We start from the raw sequence: 15,626 nt of genomic DNA, 5'->3' as shown, positions 1-15,626 counted from the left end.
GTGAAGTACATTTACATTTATGCATTTAGCAGATGCTTTTATCAAAAGCGACTTCCAAAAGTACCAAAGGGTTAGTTACAAAAAGTGTCTAAATGATCTTAAACATTGCTGCTGTGACAGTGAACTGAACATGTAGCCAGATGTTGTTCACTGTCACTAATATACGAGAGTCATATACACAAATATATGGTGATATTCTTTGATCATTTGACTGAAAATGTCGTTAGCGTGGTTTACTAGAAAAGATGCACAATAAGTCCAGTCATATTACACCAGCGTGCTTTCAGCTAGCTAGACTAGTGACTGCACATCTCACTCAGCAGCGTCTTCATGACTGGCTGGGAGAAACAACACTTAACATGGTGCGTCCTTAAGCACACACACACAGGCGCGCGCGCACACACACACACACACACACACACACACGCACACAGAGACACACAGCCAGAGAATACTTTCAGAATCCATTTGCTTTATTTTGCCTCTCTTACATTATTCAATTGGAAACTTAGAGTAACTTCTCTCATTCCAGCTGGCAATCAGAGTAAAACAAAGCCTGGCCAGAGTCTTGCCAAAAGAAAATGTAATTAAACTTAGACATAAAAATGGAATCACATGAGAGCAGTGGAGGGACGTGTCCAAACCCAACCCAGGGAACAGTGACCTTTCACCCCCAGATGGAGAGCACGATGAGGAAGGAGAGCGCTAAACTCAGCGGGTGTTACATTAGTGGAAATGGATGATTACTTTGGCAATGCATTCTGATGTGGTCACGCAAGTGAAGGCACAGTTGAAATAAAGAAATGCAGAGAGACAAAAATAACTAAAGAGAGAGAGAGAGAGAGAGAGGGGGGGGGGGGAATATTGGACAGGGTGGAAGAAAAGAGCAGGTCAGGATCAAAGATATTGAACAGAACTGTATCTAAAGTCACGATATTCTATGGAAATTTAACACATTAGAAATTTGACTCAATTTCTAAGTTTGACAAAATGTTGTGTGTAATATTTTTTTTGCTATGACCTCAACTATAACTGGGCTCTCAAAGAAACACAATTTCTGTGCTTAGGCATCTCAACACTAAACAGAACATTCAAACTACAGCTCCATGTCTTTCTGATTGGGAGATGTGTTCATACAGTTATCCCCCTTCTCTCTTACCCAGCACTGTGTACAGTGGTTTAATCCTATGGCCCTGTGCTCTATAGATCAGGACTGGACCATTTTCTTATGGGGGTCAAAGACATATCTTTTGAAAGTGAGATGGATGCTGATAGGTTGAGAGTCTGTCTTTGGCTCCTCCTCTTTGACCGGCTCCCCTTTTGCCCCGCCCTTTCCTTTCTTCTTAGAGGAGGAAGACAGGAGTTGTTTGGTCTCTGGGCTTAAACCCTCTGAGGACAGGACACAGGCACACAGAGGAAGAACATTACATGGAATAGAAATGAAGATGAACCATTGAGCTATTATATTAGAATATTTTTCTTGCAGCATCCTATGCAATCTTTCAATACATCTGTCCCGTAGAGCTGGCCCGTCCTCACTGTTGGCCAGTGCTATACATCATGAGTACCAGCTCTGAGTTTATAGTGCTCAGATCTGACAGCAGACAGTACTCTTCTCCTCTGGGCATCAGGGGGGGGGGGGGGTGAGTAAGGGAGATGGAGCCTGTTTGGCCTGACGACCCGTAACTGAACCACTGCCCTCATGATCCTGCTACTGATAGCCACAGTCTAGCCTCATGGTTCTAGTAAGCTGTCACGGTCTTGTCCTGACACTTAGGTCCAGTCTCCTGTCCCTTCCCCCTGTCGCTGGCTCACCACCACCCTCTCCTAATCTGCTTTCACGCACCACAACCTGGTCCACTATCTCAGTTCTATGGGAGGATCCTGGTCGCTGGGTGCTGTGCTGTGCTGTGCTGTGTTGTGTTGTGTTGTGCTGTGCTGTGCTGTGTTGTGCTGTGTTGTGCTGTGTTGTGCTGTGTTGTGCTGTGCTGTGTTGTGCTGTGCTGTGCTGTGTGTAGGTGGATGTGCTGCTGCCTTGGTGTCTCTGACCTTTCCACTGCACTGGTGTCAGTCTGTCTTCAGGCACTTAGAATCATGCCACAGATACCTCTGGCCCTGCCAACATATCATTCCTCCTGTGTGCGTGTGTGTCTGTTTGTGTTGTTTGCTTGTGGTCACGTTCACGTGGAGGTGAGAAATCTTTCCTGCACAACCTGCCATATTGTCTAACCTCACCTACCAGCGTCACATCACGGCGCCAGCCAGCTGGTTATTATGGTTATGCACTCTGAGGGTTGTTATGGTTACTGGACAGAAAGAAAGCCTTGACTGATATCTCTGATCTGCTTGTCCTACCCCATTATTCTTTAACACACACACACACACACACACAGAAGCAGAGTATACTGCTTATCTTAACTATGGCAGTTTTCGCTTTCATTAAAAAACTGATGAACACGGCTGATGTACAGTGCAATAGAACTGTCATCTTTTGTAGCATTGATGTTTGCTAGAAGAAAAGAACCGTCCACGTAGCACAAAATGTAAAAATGTAATGAAGAATAAAGTATAGAATTCTATAAGATTCTCTCCTTTTCTTGGCCCTATTCGTCCTTCTATCAGCTCAGACACAGGCCGGTGCCAGGCAGCTGGCCCTCAGGGCTGTGGGGATGAGTCTGAGGTCGGGGGGGGGGGGGGGGGGGTTGTGTAAGGGGGCTGAGGTTGAAGAGGGCTTTCATTTTAAGCCCTAAATACTCTCTCTCCATCTTTGGTTATGTGCCCTGAAGGAGAATGAGAGGAGTGACAGAGAGACAGAAAAGAGAGAGAGAGAGACAGACAGACAGACAGACAGACAGACAGAGACAGAGAGAGAGAGAGGGAGGGACAGGGATAGATGGATGGAGAAAGTGAGAGAGGTGTAGAAGAAGAGATAAAGAAAAGACAAAGTCTGGGTGTATGAACGGACAGTTTAGGTCTATGTGGGACTGTTTCAGTCGGGCTGACAGGATGCCTTCAGTACGTGTTAGGAGGATGTAGGTATGGTTCTCTTTCAAAATGTTTTTGTTTTCTCTTCCCGCCCGGTGTGGATCCGAGGGTCGGGCTGACAGAAGGTAAAACAAACAAAGAACAGACTTCCCCCGGAACCTAGGCAACCCCCAGAGGAATTCTGGGAATGCAGCTTGGGATTCTGAGCCCACCAGCCTTACCACATCCTCACTCAATGACCACAGAGCCTCAAAAACCCAGGAAGAGAGGGGCAGGAAGAAAAAAAAAAGAGAAACATAGCAAAATAGCACAAAACTAAATGAAGAGAACACAGGTCCATAGACTATATCCACAGCCACCTACATGCCTCCTTACCTGGTACCCGGATCTTAAACTTTCCACTCTGTCCAAAGCCACCCTCGATGACACCGGCCTCACCCGTTGACAGCTTGACCTTTAACCCCACAAACATCTGCAGGTTGGTCTCCTTCTTGAACAGGTTTCGACCAATCACAGTGTAGTCATCAGTCACCTGACCAGGGAAACATAAGTGGTTGACTTGGCTGCAGATGATAAGTTAAACAGAACATACAAACAGATAATATTAGGAGCATGTCATATTATTAAACAATAGGCCTTGCAGGCAGTGCAATCTTCATTCAGCACAGTGGGGTCAATGTGTCAATGTCAGTGTTTCTTTTTTATCTTACCGGTAATAGTTTATTACTAATTAATTACAGCCTCTGATCTACCAGAGCTCACATTTGTTCTGACTCTGTCGCCAAGATACAAGGAGGAAGAAGAGCAGCTCCCAGCCTGCATCACCACCATCACCCCTGGGCCAACCCAGGTCCCTGCATCACCTCCATCACCCCTGGGCCAAACCAACGAGAGCCCTGAAGTCTGTCTGTCTGTCTTTCCGTTACATTCGTCTCCTTGCATTTTTGTTTTGTTTGTTTGTATTTGTAATAATCTTTCCATCACTGAGACTCTCACTGATCTGATAATGGGAGGGCACCAATCTGTCTCTCTATCTCTGTCTCTCTCTATGCTTGTTCCTTTTCTTTTTCAAACCCTCTCCCTCTCTCTCTCTCTCTCTCTCTCTCTCTCATACTCTTTCTATGACATTCTGTTCCAACTCCACTGATGCACGACTGCTGATAAGCTACAGGCACAAGTTCCTACACATGTTAGACACAGCAGGAGACAGTTATGGAGTCACATCATAGAGACGGCTGGTATGTGGGAGAAGGAACCGGACTTCCTGGTTCTGGGCAGGGCTGAATAGTCAAGGTTTGGTCAAATCTATGTACAGATTACAGTACAGTGAGACTAGTTCTAGACAAGTGTTGTGCATCCAGGTTAAGCAGAGGAGTGTTCTGCTGCATTCCTGCAGGTTGTGAACGTGGTGGTACCTACACGACCCCAGTCTGACCTCACACACAGCGCAAGGTCAACACCAGGGTCAATAACTCAGGCTGTATGAGACAAGCAACACTTCACAAGTAACCCTTGACCTGTACAACCCTGCTGTGATCCCTGTGAGAGGAAGAGTGGGACTCAAGCTTAGACTAAACAAAGGAGTTCAAACACCAAAAGGAGAGCAAGAGAGAGAATGAGTGTACAGAGATCAGGGTGGAGGACTGGGTGGGGGAATGCAGAGGGCCATGTGGGTATTACTGTGCCAGTCAGGTGTGTCTAAACAGCGCCAGCAGCTGACAGCCAGACGGGCGCTCTGGCGTCAGGACGCCGCGTGCGTGCGTGTCACAGCACACGGCACCCAGCACACGCTAAGGCCTTGCATACCGCCCCCACACACAGCCTGGCCTGTGTGTGTGTGTGTGTGTACAAAAGAAGCTCAGTCCCAGCAACATGCTTCACTGCCACTGCGATGAGAAACATCCAAACAAGAAGAACCACAGACAATGAGAAAGTGTGTGTGTGTGTGTGGGGTGAAAGAGAGGGCAGAGGTGTGACACAATCACAGGATCAAGGGCAAGATTGTGGGACTGGCACACCATCAGACCAGTTACTGTACAAGAAAACTCAAGTCCAAACTAAAATTCAGTTTAGACTCCATAGAGTGTGATTCGACCACGATAGTTTAATTCAATTGTATTGGAAGTGGATGTCTGTGTGTTCCTCAGACTCACCCTCTCCACCTGGCCCTCCTTCTGTTTGGTCTTGTAGATGCGCAGGCGGGGCAGCGTGGTCTCAGCATAGCCCTTCTCCTCAAAGCCCTCCAACAGTCTCCCCTGGAAGGCCAGTCGACATGCGTTGGCATGGATGTCTGTGTCCAGCTTAGAACCAATGACCAAGCAGAGAGACGGGCATGTGACCGGACGCTCAAACTCCAGCAGGGCCCACTGTTCTGGGTCTGACTTCACCCCTCCCGCCTCCCCCTGGCCAATTATGTATTCTTCCTGGTGGAAGTAGTCTCTGTCAAAGGAGAAGGGTGTGTCCAGGGCGACAGGCTCCAGCTGAGGGGCGGAGGGCACGGCGGGGGTCTGACCGGGGGGGAGGCCGAAGAAGGTGACCCTGGCCATGACGGTCTCATGGCCCACGGTGATGTGGAACTTGGCACGGGAAGCGAGGGGGCCTTTGTAGTAGCCGATCTTTCTGACTGAGATGAGGGCAGCGTGGATGGTGTGCAGGGAGCCCGGGGTGCACACCACCCCCCGCTCCAAGAGTTTGGGGTCAAACTGGGTCACACACACCCCCACCCGGTCGCCCTGCATAGCTGCAGACACAGGCTTCCTGAACATTTGGATGGACTTGACTTTCTTCGTCACCTGGAGAGCAGAGTGGAGCACAGAGCAGGGATCTTCAAGCCAGGACTCACACATCCACAACTGGGTGATTAGGTATTTCATTAAACTGATCCTTGACAAAGAAAACGCTTCATAATACTTTACACACATGCTATGTTAAGCTGCACCATGGAATCATTCAGATGTCAATACTTAAAATAAAAGACAATTATGACAAGAATTACATCCTTATTGTCATTTATGGCAGTGGATGAATTCTGTAGCGCCGTTATATACAAAACCTTCCATAAAAACCCAACATCACAAAGCTATGACATCAGATCAGCCTAATGCTGCCACCAAGTGGCTGCTAGTCTAATTACGACGTGTTGTAAAAAGCTCCCATGCCTCAATAAGAGTGTATATATTTACAGTGACCTGGGCTGCAAGTGTTGGTCGACTGACTGACTTCACCTGTTGTAAATTAGCCAACTCCTGTACTGCCAAACCACCCATTTCCCCCACGCTTTCATCCCATTTCCTCCATTCCTCCACCCCAGTTCCTCTAGCCTGCCTTTGTAAGCAAACACAGACACATCCTCCTGTCCTGCAGAACCATCCATCCTCCTTGTTTTCCTCCTCCTCTCTTTCTCTATCCATCCATCCATTTCCAGTCAACTTTGGATTTTCCAACCCATTTTCTTCCAATACTAAGAATCCATCAGGGTGCAATGTGACCCTCTAAACTGATACTCTCTATACTCAGTGCTTCTCAACATACTGGCCCGCAAGATCACAATTCCTTGGTAATAGTAGTCGAGAATCATTGATCTGTGGGCATGCGTGGCATTGTGAGAGCCTTATCTGAGGCTGTACCTTGAGTGCTGGGATCTCCACAGTGTCATTGACAGCCAGCGCCCCCTGCAGGATGGTTCCAGTCAGAACCGTCCCCTGACCTCGGATGGAGAAACAGTGGTCCACAGCCATGAGCAGGGCCCCCTCTGGGTCTCTTTGAGGGAGGTATGTCTGGCTCTTCAGCAACTAGGACATACACGCACGCACACACACACACACAAACGAGCGCACACACACAGCAACAACAAGAAAAGTAAAAACTGCTGTCATAACATTGTAAGGTCACTGTGGGCCTATGTGTGATTCTAACACACACACAGGCCAGTCCTAACCAGAACCATATCTAGTGTTGAGTCTATCCTGTGGCTTCATAAATCCTGTCTGACAATGTGTCTCTTGTTTTTTCTGTATTTGTCAGTAGGACCCCCTGATGTGGTATACTTCTATGCCGCCATAAAGTAAAACTAACCTTCCTCTGTCCTGTCTGAATAACACATATTTGCTCGTAAAACACATCCATATACCTCCTTATCATGGGTTGTTCTATATCTTTAGACAGAGCAAGGAGAAAAATAATCCAGGAGTATTTTGGGGCCCCCTCCTTGGGTCCTTACCTGTATGAGCTCAGAGATACCCTGGGGCTCATCTGTGTCTGCTGCCTCAGGACCTCCAGGCCTTGCTGCCACAGCGATTACTGGACAGTCTTTGAAACTGCTCAACAGGGAAAGTGTTGGAATTAGCCTACAGTGTGTATGTCCAATGTGTATCCAATGTGTATTATTATCTGTTCTGTAATCTACCTTGTGTTCTCCAAGGTCTTGTGAAGTCTCTTGGTCATCTTTTCGATGGCGCCCTGTCTCTTGTTGGGGGGCAGAAGGTCAGTCTTGTTGAGGATGACCACCATTCTAGGGCAGGTGAGCTCGCCAACAAGCAGGCACTCTGCTGTCTGAGTCTGGACTCCCTTCACCACATCCACCACCAGCATCATCAGGTCAATAATCTGGGCCCCTTAAAACAAGAATACAAAATCAGACACCACAAAGATGCCCCATCACTATCCTGTAACCGGCTTTCGAACCCAAGAAGAGCTGTAAAAGCTAAACGGGATTTTTGTGCATCCCAAGTAGGCTGAACTTTTCTTGGAGGTTACACTGTATGTCAGAACTGTGTAGATTCTAGACCAATGGCCAAAAACAGAAAATAGATAGACAACCAAGAATAACAGGAGAAAAAGTTCAAGCAATGGTGGGAGGTTTCCAAATGGAGCGAGAGAGAGAGAGAGAGAGAGAGAGAGAGAGAGAGAGAGAGAGAGAGAGAGAGAGAGAGAGAGAGAGAGAGAGAGAGAGAGAGAGAGAGAGAGAGAGAGAGAGAGAGAGAGAGAGAGAGAGAGAGAGAGAGAGAGAGAGCTGAGCTAGAGGGCTGAAACCAGAGCTCGGGCTCACTTGGTTGTCTTTCCTCTCCCTCTTTTCTTTCCCTCACTTTGGCAGTCTTTCTTTCCTGTGCTCCCCTCTTTTCAGTCCCTCTCTTTGGCTCTTTCTCTTTCCTGTGTTTTCCCCACTTGGGACAAGAGAGGAAGTTTATTAAAAACGGACTCCCCACACCATCCTTCCACCCTAATCTACAGCATGTGCCATCCACTCTGGTTTCTGCCTATAGCAACAACTGTCGAGTTGACAATAACCCTTTTACTGTACAATGCATATTGTTGGTGCGTAGGTGAAGTCCTTCCTACCCCCAACCACAGGATCCTTGTTAGTCAGTTCCTGACTGTCAGACAGACAACTGAATCTAAAGTAAACTGCTAATCGGATCACACACATACAGCGACCAAAGAAAATAAGCATTTCTGAGATGCATTTGTTACTGCAGCTTTAGATACTTAAAGTTAGAAAAAACAATATGGGGAGTGAGGAGAAGCATGATACTGGCATGACAGAGGACAAGAACATGTCAGTAGGGCTCTGTGATCTAATATGCTTAAAACAGTCTATTCATATGTTCGTATGTATAGTATGAATAAGTAATATATAAAATCATAGCATCTGTCCTTTCAGTGTAACGGTCACTTGTGGTAAGTGGGGTGTGTAGAAGACTGATCCTGTAGTAAGGAGTCTCCTCCTGCTGGATGGGCTTGGCACTGAACTTTACTGTGTTGCTTTTCTCATTTGAAGATAAAACCACATGCAGTGCAGAAACAACAACCTGTACCACCCATCTGACACTATAGATAAGTTAAAACCAACAATAGGATGACCTGTAACAGTGCACTTGGCTGGCAGATACATGGTCCTTCTATGTATTAAATCACAGACTAGTGGCATCATGCAGAAAGGATAAGACCATTCTCTCCAGGAACTTTTATCATGAACAGAAGGTACGTCATATCTTACCTCCAATGATGGTGCGAATTAAAGACGCATGTCCAGGACAGTCCACTAAAGTAAACTGTAAGCTTTCATAGGCGCTTTCCCCTAAATGGTCCGGGAGGTCCACAGTAAAAGAGGAGAATCCGAGGTCCAAAGTGATGCCCCTCTCTCGGGACTGCGGGTTTTTATCAAAGGCAGCCGTTGATGCTGTGCTACTGAGCGACCTGGCAAGTGAGGTCTTGCCGCTGTCAACATGTCCAAGAACCCCTACATTGAAATTCAGCGTTTTGGTGGTTTTACAACAAGTGACGTCTGTCATACTGCTGTCGCAATTTTGGCTTGACTGTCTACCTGATCCTTGAACCCTAAACTATTAGTCACTGACACAATGGCTAGACAAGCTCTCTTTTCGTAATGCCTAAATTACATACAATTGCTGAAATAGCTTTCCAAAATTGGTTCACTGAAATTGTATCTTAGTTTGAAGAGCTTTTGGTTTTGTTGATTGTATGGAGGAACTTTCCTCCTGTCAACTGTTCTTCCTCACGGCCGAGTATCAGTCAAAACGGTCCTCTGCTCGGAACAGTAGTTCTATTTTATCAGTGCCATAAACACAGGTTTAAATCATACAAAAAAGGTTTAGAAATGCAAATAAAATAGTAAATAAAACTTGCAATAGTTCAAAAGGTTAAGTGATGACCATACCATATTCATATAAACACCAGAGAATACATACTTCGGACATTTATATTTACTTAGGAACATTGTACCTCTTTATTAAATTGGCCAGTTTCCTTACCGTCAAAGAAACGTGAACACGTACGGAAATAGAGTAAAACAGGCGGGTTTATCGTCACAAAATGACTTCGTTTCTAGCCAATGGTTTTATGAACCGGGTATAAACTGGCCAATAGTTGAGACTATAACCAAAAGTAAGGCGGTACTTCCTATGGTTTTCCTTCGTATTCGTTACTCACATGGCAACACAATTCGACAAACAAGGCACATGACGACAAACAAGTTTTGAGTTTCAGTGCAGATTCCAACGGTGGAGAACAATTGAGTACAAGATATTTATCTCTACTGCTTTCTGTTGATAGACATTCAGAAAAGTCATGAAAATCGAGGAGGTGAAAAGCACCACGAAAACTCAGCGCATTGCGTCTCACAGTCATGTGAAGGGACTCGGATTAGACGAGGCCGGCAATGCTAAGCAGAGTGCGTCAGGTCTTGTGGGACAGGAGACGGCGAGAGAGGTAACGCTACTGTAGCTAGCTCTAGCCATGGGAATTTAGGAACTACTAATCAGTTAAACGTTTGCTATCATCTAGTTCAGTGGTCTTCAACCCTGGTCCTCAGGGCCCTCGGTCCTGCATGTTTTTCCCTGTTCCATCACACCTGATTCAAATTAATGGCTCGTTATCAAGCTCTGCAGAAGCCATGCAAACTAATGTCCCCCCCCCCCCCCCCAACAACAATTAGGTTCCCTGTTATAGGCTAATCTGCAATTGAGCATGTGCAGTTTCCAACTTCGAAAATTACCGCAATTTGACAACCCTAGTTGTAGTCCTTTATCCCTATACATATGTGCCTTAATTTATTTCAGTTTGTGTCATCACTAGAGCTGTTACCAACGTCAACAGTTAGTTATTCGTTAGCTTTATATGGTAAACTATTCTATGCAGTTCTTGCTTACTGTCGTAGCGGTAATTCTAATATCATCACTTTGCCACCAGGCTTGCGGTATTATTGTGGAACTGATCCGCTCAAAGAAGATGGCAGGCAGGGCAGTGTTGCTCGCTGGGCCACCTGGAACAGGAAAGGTAATGCGCAGGATCAGATTATTCATTGCTCACAATGTCCCTCGTTTGTTCCCTGATTCTCACATGCATTTTTTTTAACGTGACCTTCTCCCCCAATACTTAACCCCACTCTCCCCATTGCAGACAGCAATGGCCTTGGCCATGGCACAGGAGCTGGGTAACAAGGTGCCTTTCTGCCCCATGGTTGGAAGTGAGGTTTACTCTTCTGAGATCAAGAAAACGGAGGTGCTGATGGAGAACTTCAGGAGAGCGATAGGTGAGACTGTTCAGGAGAGCGATAGGTGAGACTGTTCAGGAGAGCGATAAGTGAGACTGTTCAGGAGAGCGATAGGTGAGACTGTTCAGGAGAGCGATAGGTGAGACTGTTCAGGAGAGCGATAGGTGAGACTGTTCAGGAGAGCGATAGGTGAGACTGTTCAGGAGAGCGATAGGTGAGACTGTTCAGGAGAGCGATAGGTGAGACTGTTCAGGAGAGCGATAGGTGAGACTGTTCAGGAGAGCGATAGGTGAGACTGTTCAGGAGAGCGATAGGTGAGACTGTTCAGGAGAGCGATAGGTGAGACTGTTCAGGAGAGCGATAGGTGAGACTGTTCAGGAGAGCGATAGGTGAGACTCTGTTCAGGAGAGCGATAGGTGAGACTGTTCAGGAGAGCGATAGGTGAGACTCTGTTCAGGAGAGCGATAGGTGAGACTCTGTTCTCACACACAGGGAACATGGGCTGCATGGAGATCATTCAAATTTGCAATATTTTAATTTGGGATGCACCAAAATGAGTTATTGGCTGAAACCGGACATAATGAAGTCAAAAACTGAAGAAGAAAAAAATTAAGCTGTAAAAGGAGATTTGAGTGTCAGTGCTGACACTGGGAAGGAAGGCTTGAGTGGGGGAGAATGAGTTTGTCTGGATGTTGACATGACCTGTCATAGGGTAGGAAATGGAGCTTGGGTTGACAGAGGGTTGGTCATCAACACTCTTGCCCCGCCCCCAGGAGAGAATAGGTGCGTGTTAGAGGGAGGGAGGGGGGTACATTCTCAGGATGTCAACACGCCGTCTGATAAGAGCAGCCTGAATGACAACCTCCCCCTCTAGAGCATGACTCACCCCCCACCAGACCAGGACTGGGCCTGACACACCACCTGTGGCCCACTCATACTCAGAGGCAAGAGTATCCAAAACAAGAGCTACCGTGTGGTCATGTTGCATAGAGAATGCATATTATAGTAAATGTATATATGCTATCATGTGTGTGCAATGGCCTCCTGTAGGCCTGCGTATCAAGGAGACCAAGGAGGTATATGAGGGCGAAGTGACGGAGCTGACCCCCTGTGAGACAGAGAACCCAATGGGAGGCTACGGAAAGACCATCAGCCACGTCATCATTGGCCTGAAGACGGGCAAGGGCACTAAGCAACTCAAGGTCAGTCTGGGGCATATACAGTCGTCATCATTAAGTGAGGGTTGAAGCATAAATGTAGGCCGACTGGTTAAACCAATCTTGTCATACAATACCCAGTTTAGCTCAGTATCACTGTAGTATTTTTATACAGTAGTTTTGCAATATTGCATCAATATTTTGTATAGTATTGTGCATATATATAATTAATAATACAATAATATTATATTAGTAATATAATTTTGTGACCCAATGTATGGAGATGCATATGATATCCTGAGGTCCTTGCCAATAACCCAGCCCTAATGGTGTTCTGTAGCTGGATCCCAGTATCTATGAGAGCCTCCAGAAGGAGCGAGTGGAGGTGGGAGATGTCATCTACATAGAGGCCAACAGCGGAGCTGTCAAGGTACCCCTGCACTTCTGCAAGCCATTACACAACCCACTGTCACACACACATTCAAAGATGCAACTATGTACGTCTTTGTGATACACACACACACAAACACACACACACTGACATAGAAAAATAGCTTAGGAACTCTAGTTGCATTATGTGGGCATAGGCATATGGACTGGGTACTCTTCCAGATTCTGTCATTGAAGTTCCAGTACACTTTTCAGATAACAAGTTCTTTGTCCTGTGCCTGTCCTTCTCAGTCCTTCGTACCAGCTCTGTTTCATCTCCATCAGCCCTCCGTGACGGCTGTGTTTCATCTTTCTACTGTACGCTCCCTCATTCCTGCAGCCCTCCACAGCGCCTCCCTATTCCCCCTTTATCTTTCCATCTCTCCCCCCTCCCTTCAATCCCTCTCTTCCAGCACAGGGCCTCGTGGCCTGTGTTGACCGTGTGTCGAGGGCTGCTTTATTCAGTGCAGGTGGGCTTAGAGGGGCAGTGGGGCTACATTTGTTGCTGTTGACAGCCCCCCTAAGGAGCCCCCTTCACACACTCTTTCATCCCTCTGCCCCTTGCCCTCTCGTCCTGCTTCAGCTGGCACAGACTGTACTAACACACCTGCTCTCCCTCCCTCCCTCCCTCCCCCTTCCCTTTTTTTTGTCCCATTCCAAAGTTATCAGACCGCCATCATTTTTCCTGACAGGATGGTAGTTGACATCTCTGTGGTCTTTTTAACCCTTTCCTCCCTCTCGTGTGAGTACAGAGACAAGGTCGTTGTGACACCTTCGCTACCGAGTTTGACCTTGAGGCAGAGGAGTATGTACCGCTGCCCAAAGGCGACGTACACAAGAAGAAAGAGATCATTCAAGATGTTACTTTACATGACCTGGACATTGCAAACGCTCGACCCCAGGTACACATCCACTGGCATGCCTCGACCTCACCTGGGCTTTTAATGCAAACATCCATTTTTCTATAGTTTCATACACGCATATAGTTATTTAAATTGTTTCCTCAGGGAGGCCAGGACATCTTGTCCATGATGGGACAGCTGATGAAGCCCAAGAAGACAGAAATCACAGGTAAAGGCCTTTTTTAACTTAGCGTCTGTCTAATATCACACCACAGGACTCTGCCACGTAACGACAATTGGTTTCCTGACTTGATCCTGGCGCCTGATTGTCTCTCTCCTCCCAGATAAGCTCCGTACTGAGATCAACAAGGTGGTGAACCGGTACATCGACCAGGGGGTGGCTGAGCTGGTCCCTGGGGTGCTGTTTGTAGACGAGGTCCACATGCTTGACATCGAGTGTTTCACCTACCTCCACCGAGCCCTCGAGAGCACCATCGCCCCCATTGTAGTCTTTGCATCCAACAGGGGCAACTGCCTCATAAGGTATGTGTTGTCATGGAGACAAATCATTGAGTCATTGTATTTGGCTGTATTTGACTGTCTCTTTTCTGATTGGTGTTCAGGGGAACAGAAGACATCAGTTCTCCTCATGGGATTCCTCTGGACCTGTTGGACAGAGTTATGATCATCCGTACCATGCTTTACACCCTGCAGGAGATGAAACAGGTGTGTGTGTGTCACATTGCTGGGTTTACAGTGTCGGCATATTATTTGGACATCATTTTGATTTCTTTTTCTGTAGATCATCAAGATCCGTGCTCAAACTGAGGGGATTAATATCAGCGATGAAGCACTCAGCCACTTGGCAGAGATCGGCAACAAGACCACCCTCAGGTATATCTGATGCAGACCTACATGTTACTTGTGTGTGTGTCCTGTGTATGCATGCATGTCGCACAGTTGTGTGTGCGTACTGACCTCTGACCTCTCGTGTCCCAGGTATGCAGTGCAGCTGATGACCCCTGCCAATCTTCTGGGCCGTGTTCAGGGTAAGGAAGGTGTGGAGAGGGAGCAGATTGAGGAGATCAATGAGCTCTTCTATGATGCCAAGTCCTCTGCAAAGATCCTCCAGGACCAGCAGCATAAATATATGAAATGACCTGTGGAATCTCTTCAGTGGCATGTTCTTACTGCTCACTAGTTGACATTTATTTAAAATGAATAGCCTTCCCTTTGGTACCCATTATTTCCATATGATTTAGATTTGTTCTCCCATTCATTTGTGTAGAATGCCAGTTGGTAAGTTCTCCCAGCTGTGCTATGTTGACGTAAATTGTTCAATATTGGAATATAATTTGACGCATCCAAGATATTACATGTGGGCTGCCATAAAACACATTGTTAAACTTCACTTTGTATTACTGTACTACTTAGACTTGCATTACTGTCAAGAGATTAAACTGCAAAATGTTGGTGTTATACATATACTTGTTTTGTGTAAGATGAGTAAAGAGAGCATTTTTTACATTTGTAATCTTGAGTATTTGTTATATGTGCATCCAAGAGGTAATAACTGGTTTGTGGAATGTGAGACTCGGATGTCCCTATGACTCATAGCTAGATTAAAGGTGCTTGGTTTATTTGATTTTTCCCTTGATGAGACACAGATGGCAAAGTACACACCATTCATTCAAGTAGGATCACATATACTCATGTTTAAACAGAGTGCTGACTACACTTTTTCACTCAAGTTAAAGTACAGAATTATGAGCTCTGACATATTTGGACTGATACCCCAAAAATCTACTTAAAGCATTGTAGTAGAATTGTACTTCCCATCTCTGATGAAACACACGAGTAGGTCATGGAGTAGAAAAAAGATGACCATGTAACTCCTAATTTAAAGTCTGTAACGCAAACAAAAAAATCTAACCTTTCATTTGTTTTGCTGTAGCGGTATTTGACAGTTGAGAAGCGGTCGTCTTTGAAACTATAAATGTTTTTATTACATTTGTCGAGTTTGACATTTACAGATAAGGCTGATAAAAAGACAATGCAACATAGGAAGGAAAGGGGATTTTTTACTACAACTAAAATCCTAGATTTTTTCTGTCTAAATACTTGGGAGTAATGTAACTTCCAGCTGCAGGAGATCACGTCATTCTTAAATGACAGAAGAGAATGGAACACCCTGAGAACAAA

The 15,626-nt window shown here is 46.0% G+C and overlaps 2 protein-coding genes across 3 annotated transcripts; one reads left to right on the top strand and one right to left on the bottom strand.

Moving 5' to 3' along the window:
- Positions 1 to 452: 452 nt before the first annotated feature.
- Positions 453 to 9,588, bottom strand: eefsec (eukaryotic elongation factor, selenocysteine-tRNA-specific). 2 transcript variants are annotated; one of them, XM_084706415.1, is made up of 8 exons: positions 8,981 to 9,588; positions 7,391 to 7,598; positions 7,205 to 7,301; positions 6,612 to 6,776; positions 5,139 to 5,777; positions 3,361 to 3,517; positions 1,160 to 1,389; positions 453 to 823 (listed from the first exon to the last, which is right to left on the bottom strand). In XM_084706415.1, the coding sequence occupies exons 1-7, from the start codon at positions 9,273 to 9,275 to the stop codon at positions 1,208 to 1,210; spliced, it is 1,743 nt and encodes a 580-aa protein (XP_084562541.1). In that variant the 5' UTR covers positions 9,276 to 9,588; the 3' UTR covers positions 453 to 823; positions 1,160 to 1,207. The 2 variants fall into 2 exon arrangements, with proteins under 2 accessions (XP_084562541.1, XP_084562542.1); XM_084706416.1 differs by lacking the exon at positions 453 to 823 and adding an exon at positions 8,033 to 8,147 and having other exon boundaries at positions 831 to 1,389; positions 8,981 to 9,101.
- Positions 9,589 to 9,910: 322 nt separating this feature from the next.
- On the top strand, positions 9,911 to 14,949 carry ruvbl1 (RuvB-like AAA ATPase 1). The gene is made up of 11 exons (XM_084704892.1): positions 9,911 to 10,212; positions 10,693 to 10,779; positions 10,903 to 11,035; positions 12,047 to 12,198; positions 12,494 to 12,583; positions 13,335 to 13,484; positions 13,590 to 13,653; positions 13,769 to 13,967; positions 14,048 to 14,150; positions 14,227 to 14,318; positions 14,424 to 14,949. The coding sequence occupies exons 1-11, from the start codon at positions 10,072 to 10,074 to the stop codon at positions 14,581 to 14,583; spliced, it is 1,371 nt and encodes a 456-aa protein (XP_084561018.1). The 5' UTR covers positions 9,911 to 10,071; the 3' UTR covers positions 14,584 to 14,949.
- The last annotated feature ends 677 nt before the right edge of the window (positions 14,950 to 15,626 follow it).

Source organism: Hypomesus nipponensis, chromosome 9 (genome assembly GCF_054491055.1).
Source record: "Hypomesus nipponensis isolate SF chromosome 9, ASM5449105v1, whole genome shotgun sequence".
Classification (NCBI taxonomy): Eukaryota; Metazoa; Chordata; class Actinopteri; order Osmeriformes; family Osmeridae; genus Hypomesus; species Hypomesus nipponensis.
Note: the sequence above shows the minus strand (reverse complement) of the source record. Positions and strands in the feature narration are given on the sequence as shown.

Coding starts and splice junctions, on each gene's coding strand:
- ruvbl1 (XM_084704892.1), top strand. CDS start 10,072: ATGAAAATCGAGGAGGTGAAAAGCACCACGAAAACTCAGCGCATTGCG. Junction 13,654..13,768: donor CAAGAAGACAGAAATCACAG/GTAAAGGCCTTT, acceptor CTCTCCTCCCAG/ATAAGCTCCGTACTGAGATC. Junction 14,319..14,423: donor GGCAACAAGACCACCCTCAG/GTATATCTGATG, acceptor CTCGTGTCCCAG/GTATGCAGTGCAGCTGATGA.
- eefsec (XM_084706415.1), bottom strand. CDS start 9,275: ATGACAGACGTCACTTGTTGTAAAACCACCAAAACGCTGAATTTCAAT. Junction 5,778..6,611: donor TGGAGATCCCAGCACTCAAG/GTACAGCCTCAG, acceptor TCTGCTCTCCAG/GTGACGAAGAAAGTCAAGTC. Junction 1,390..3,360: donor GTTTAAGATCCGGGTACCAG/GTAAGGAGGCAT, acceptor TCCTGTCCTCAG/AGGGTTTAAGCCCAGAGACC.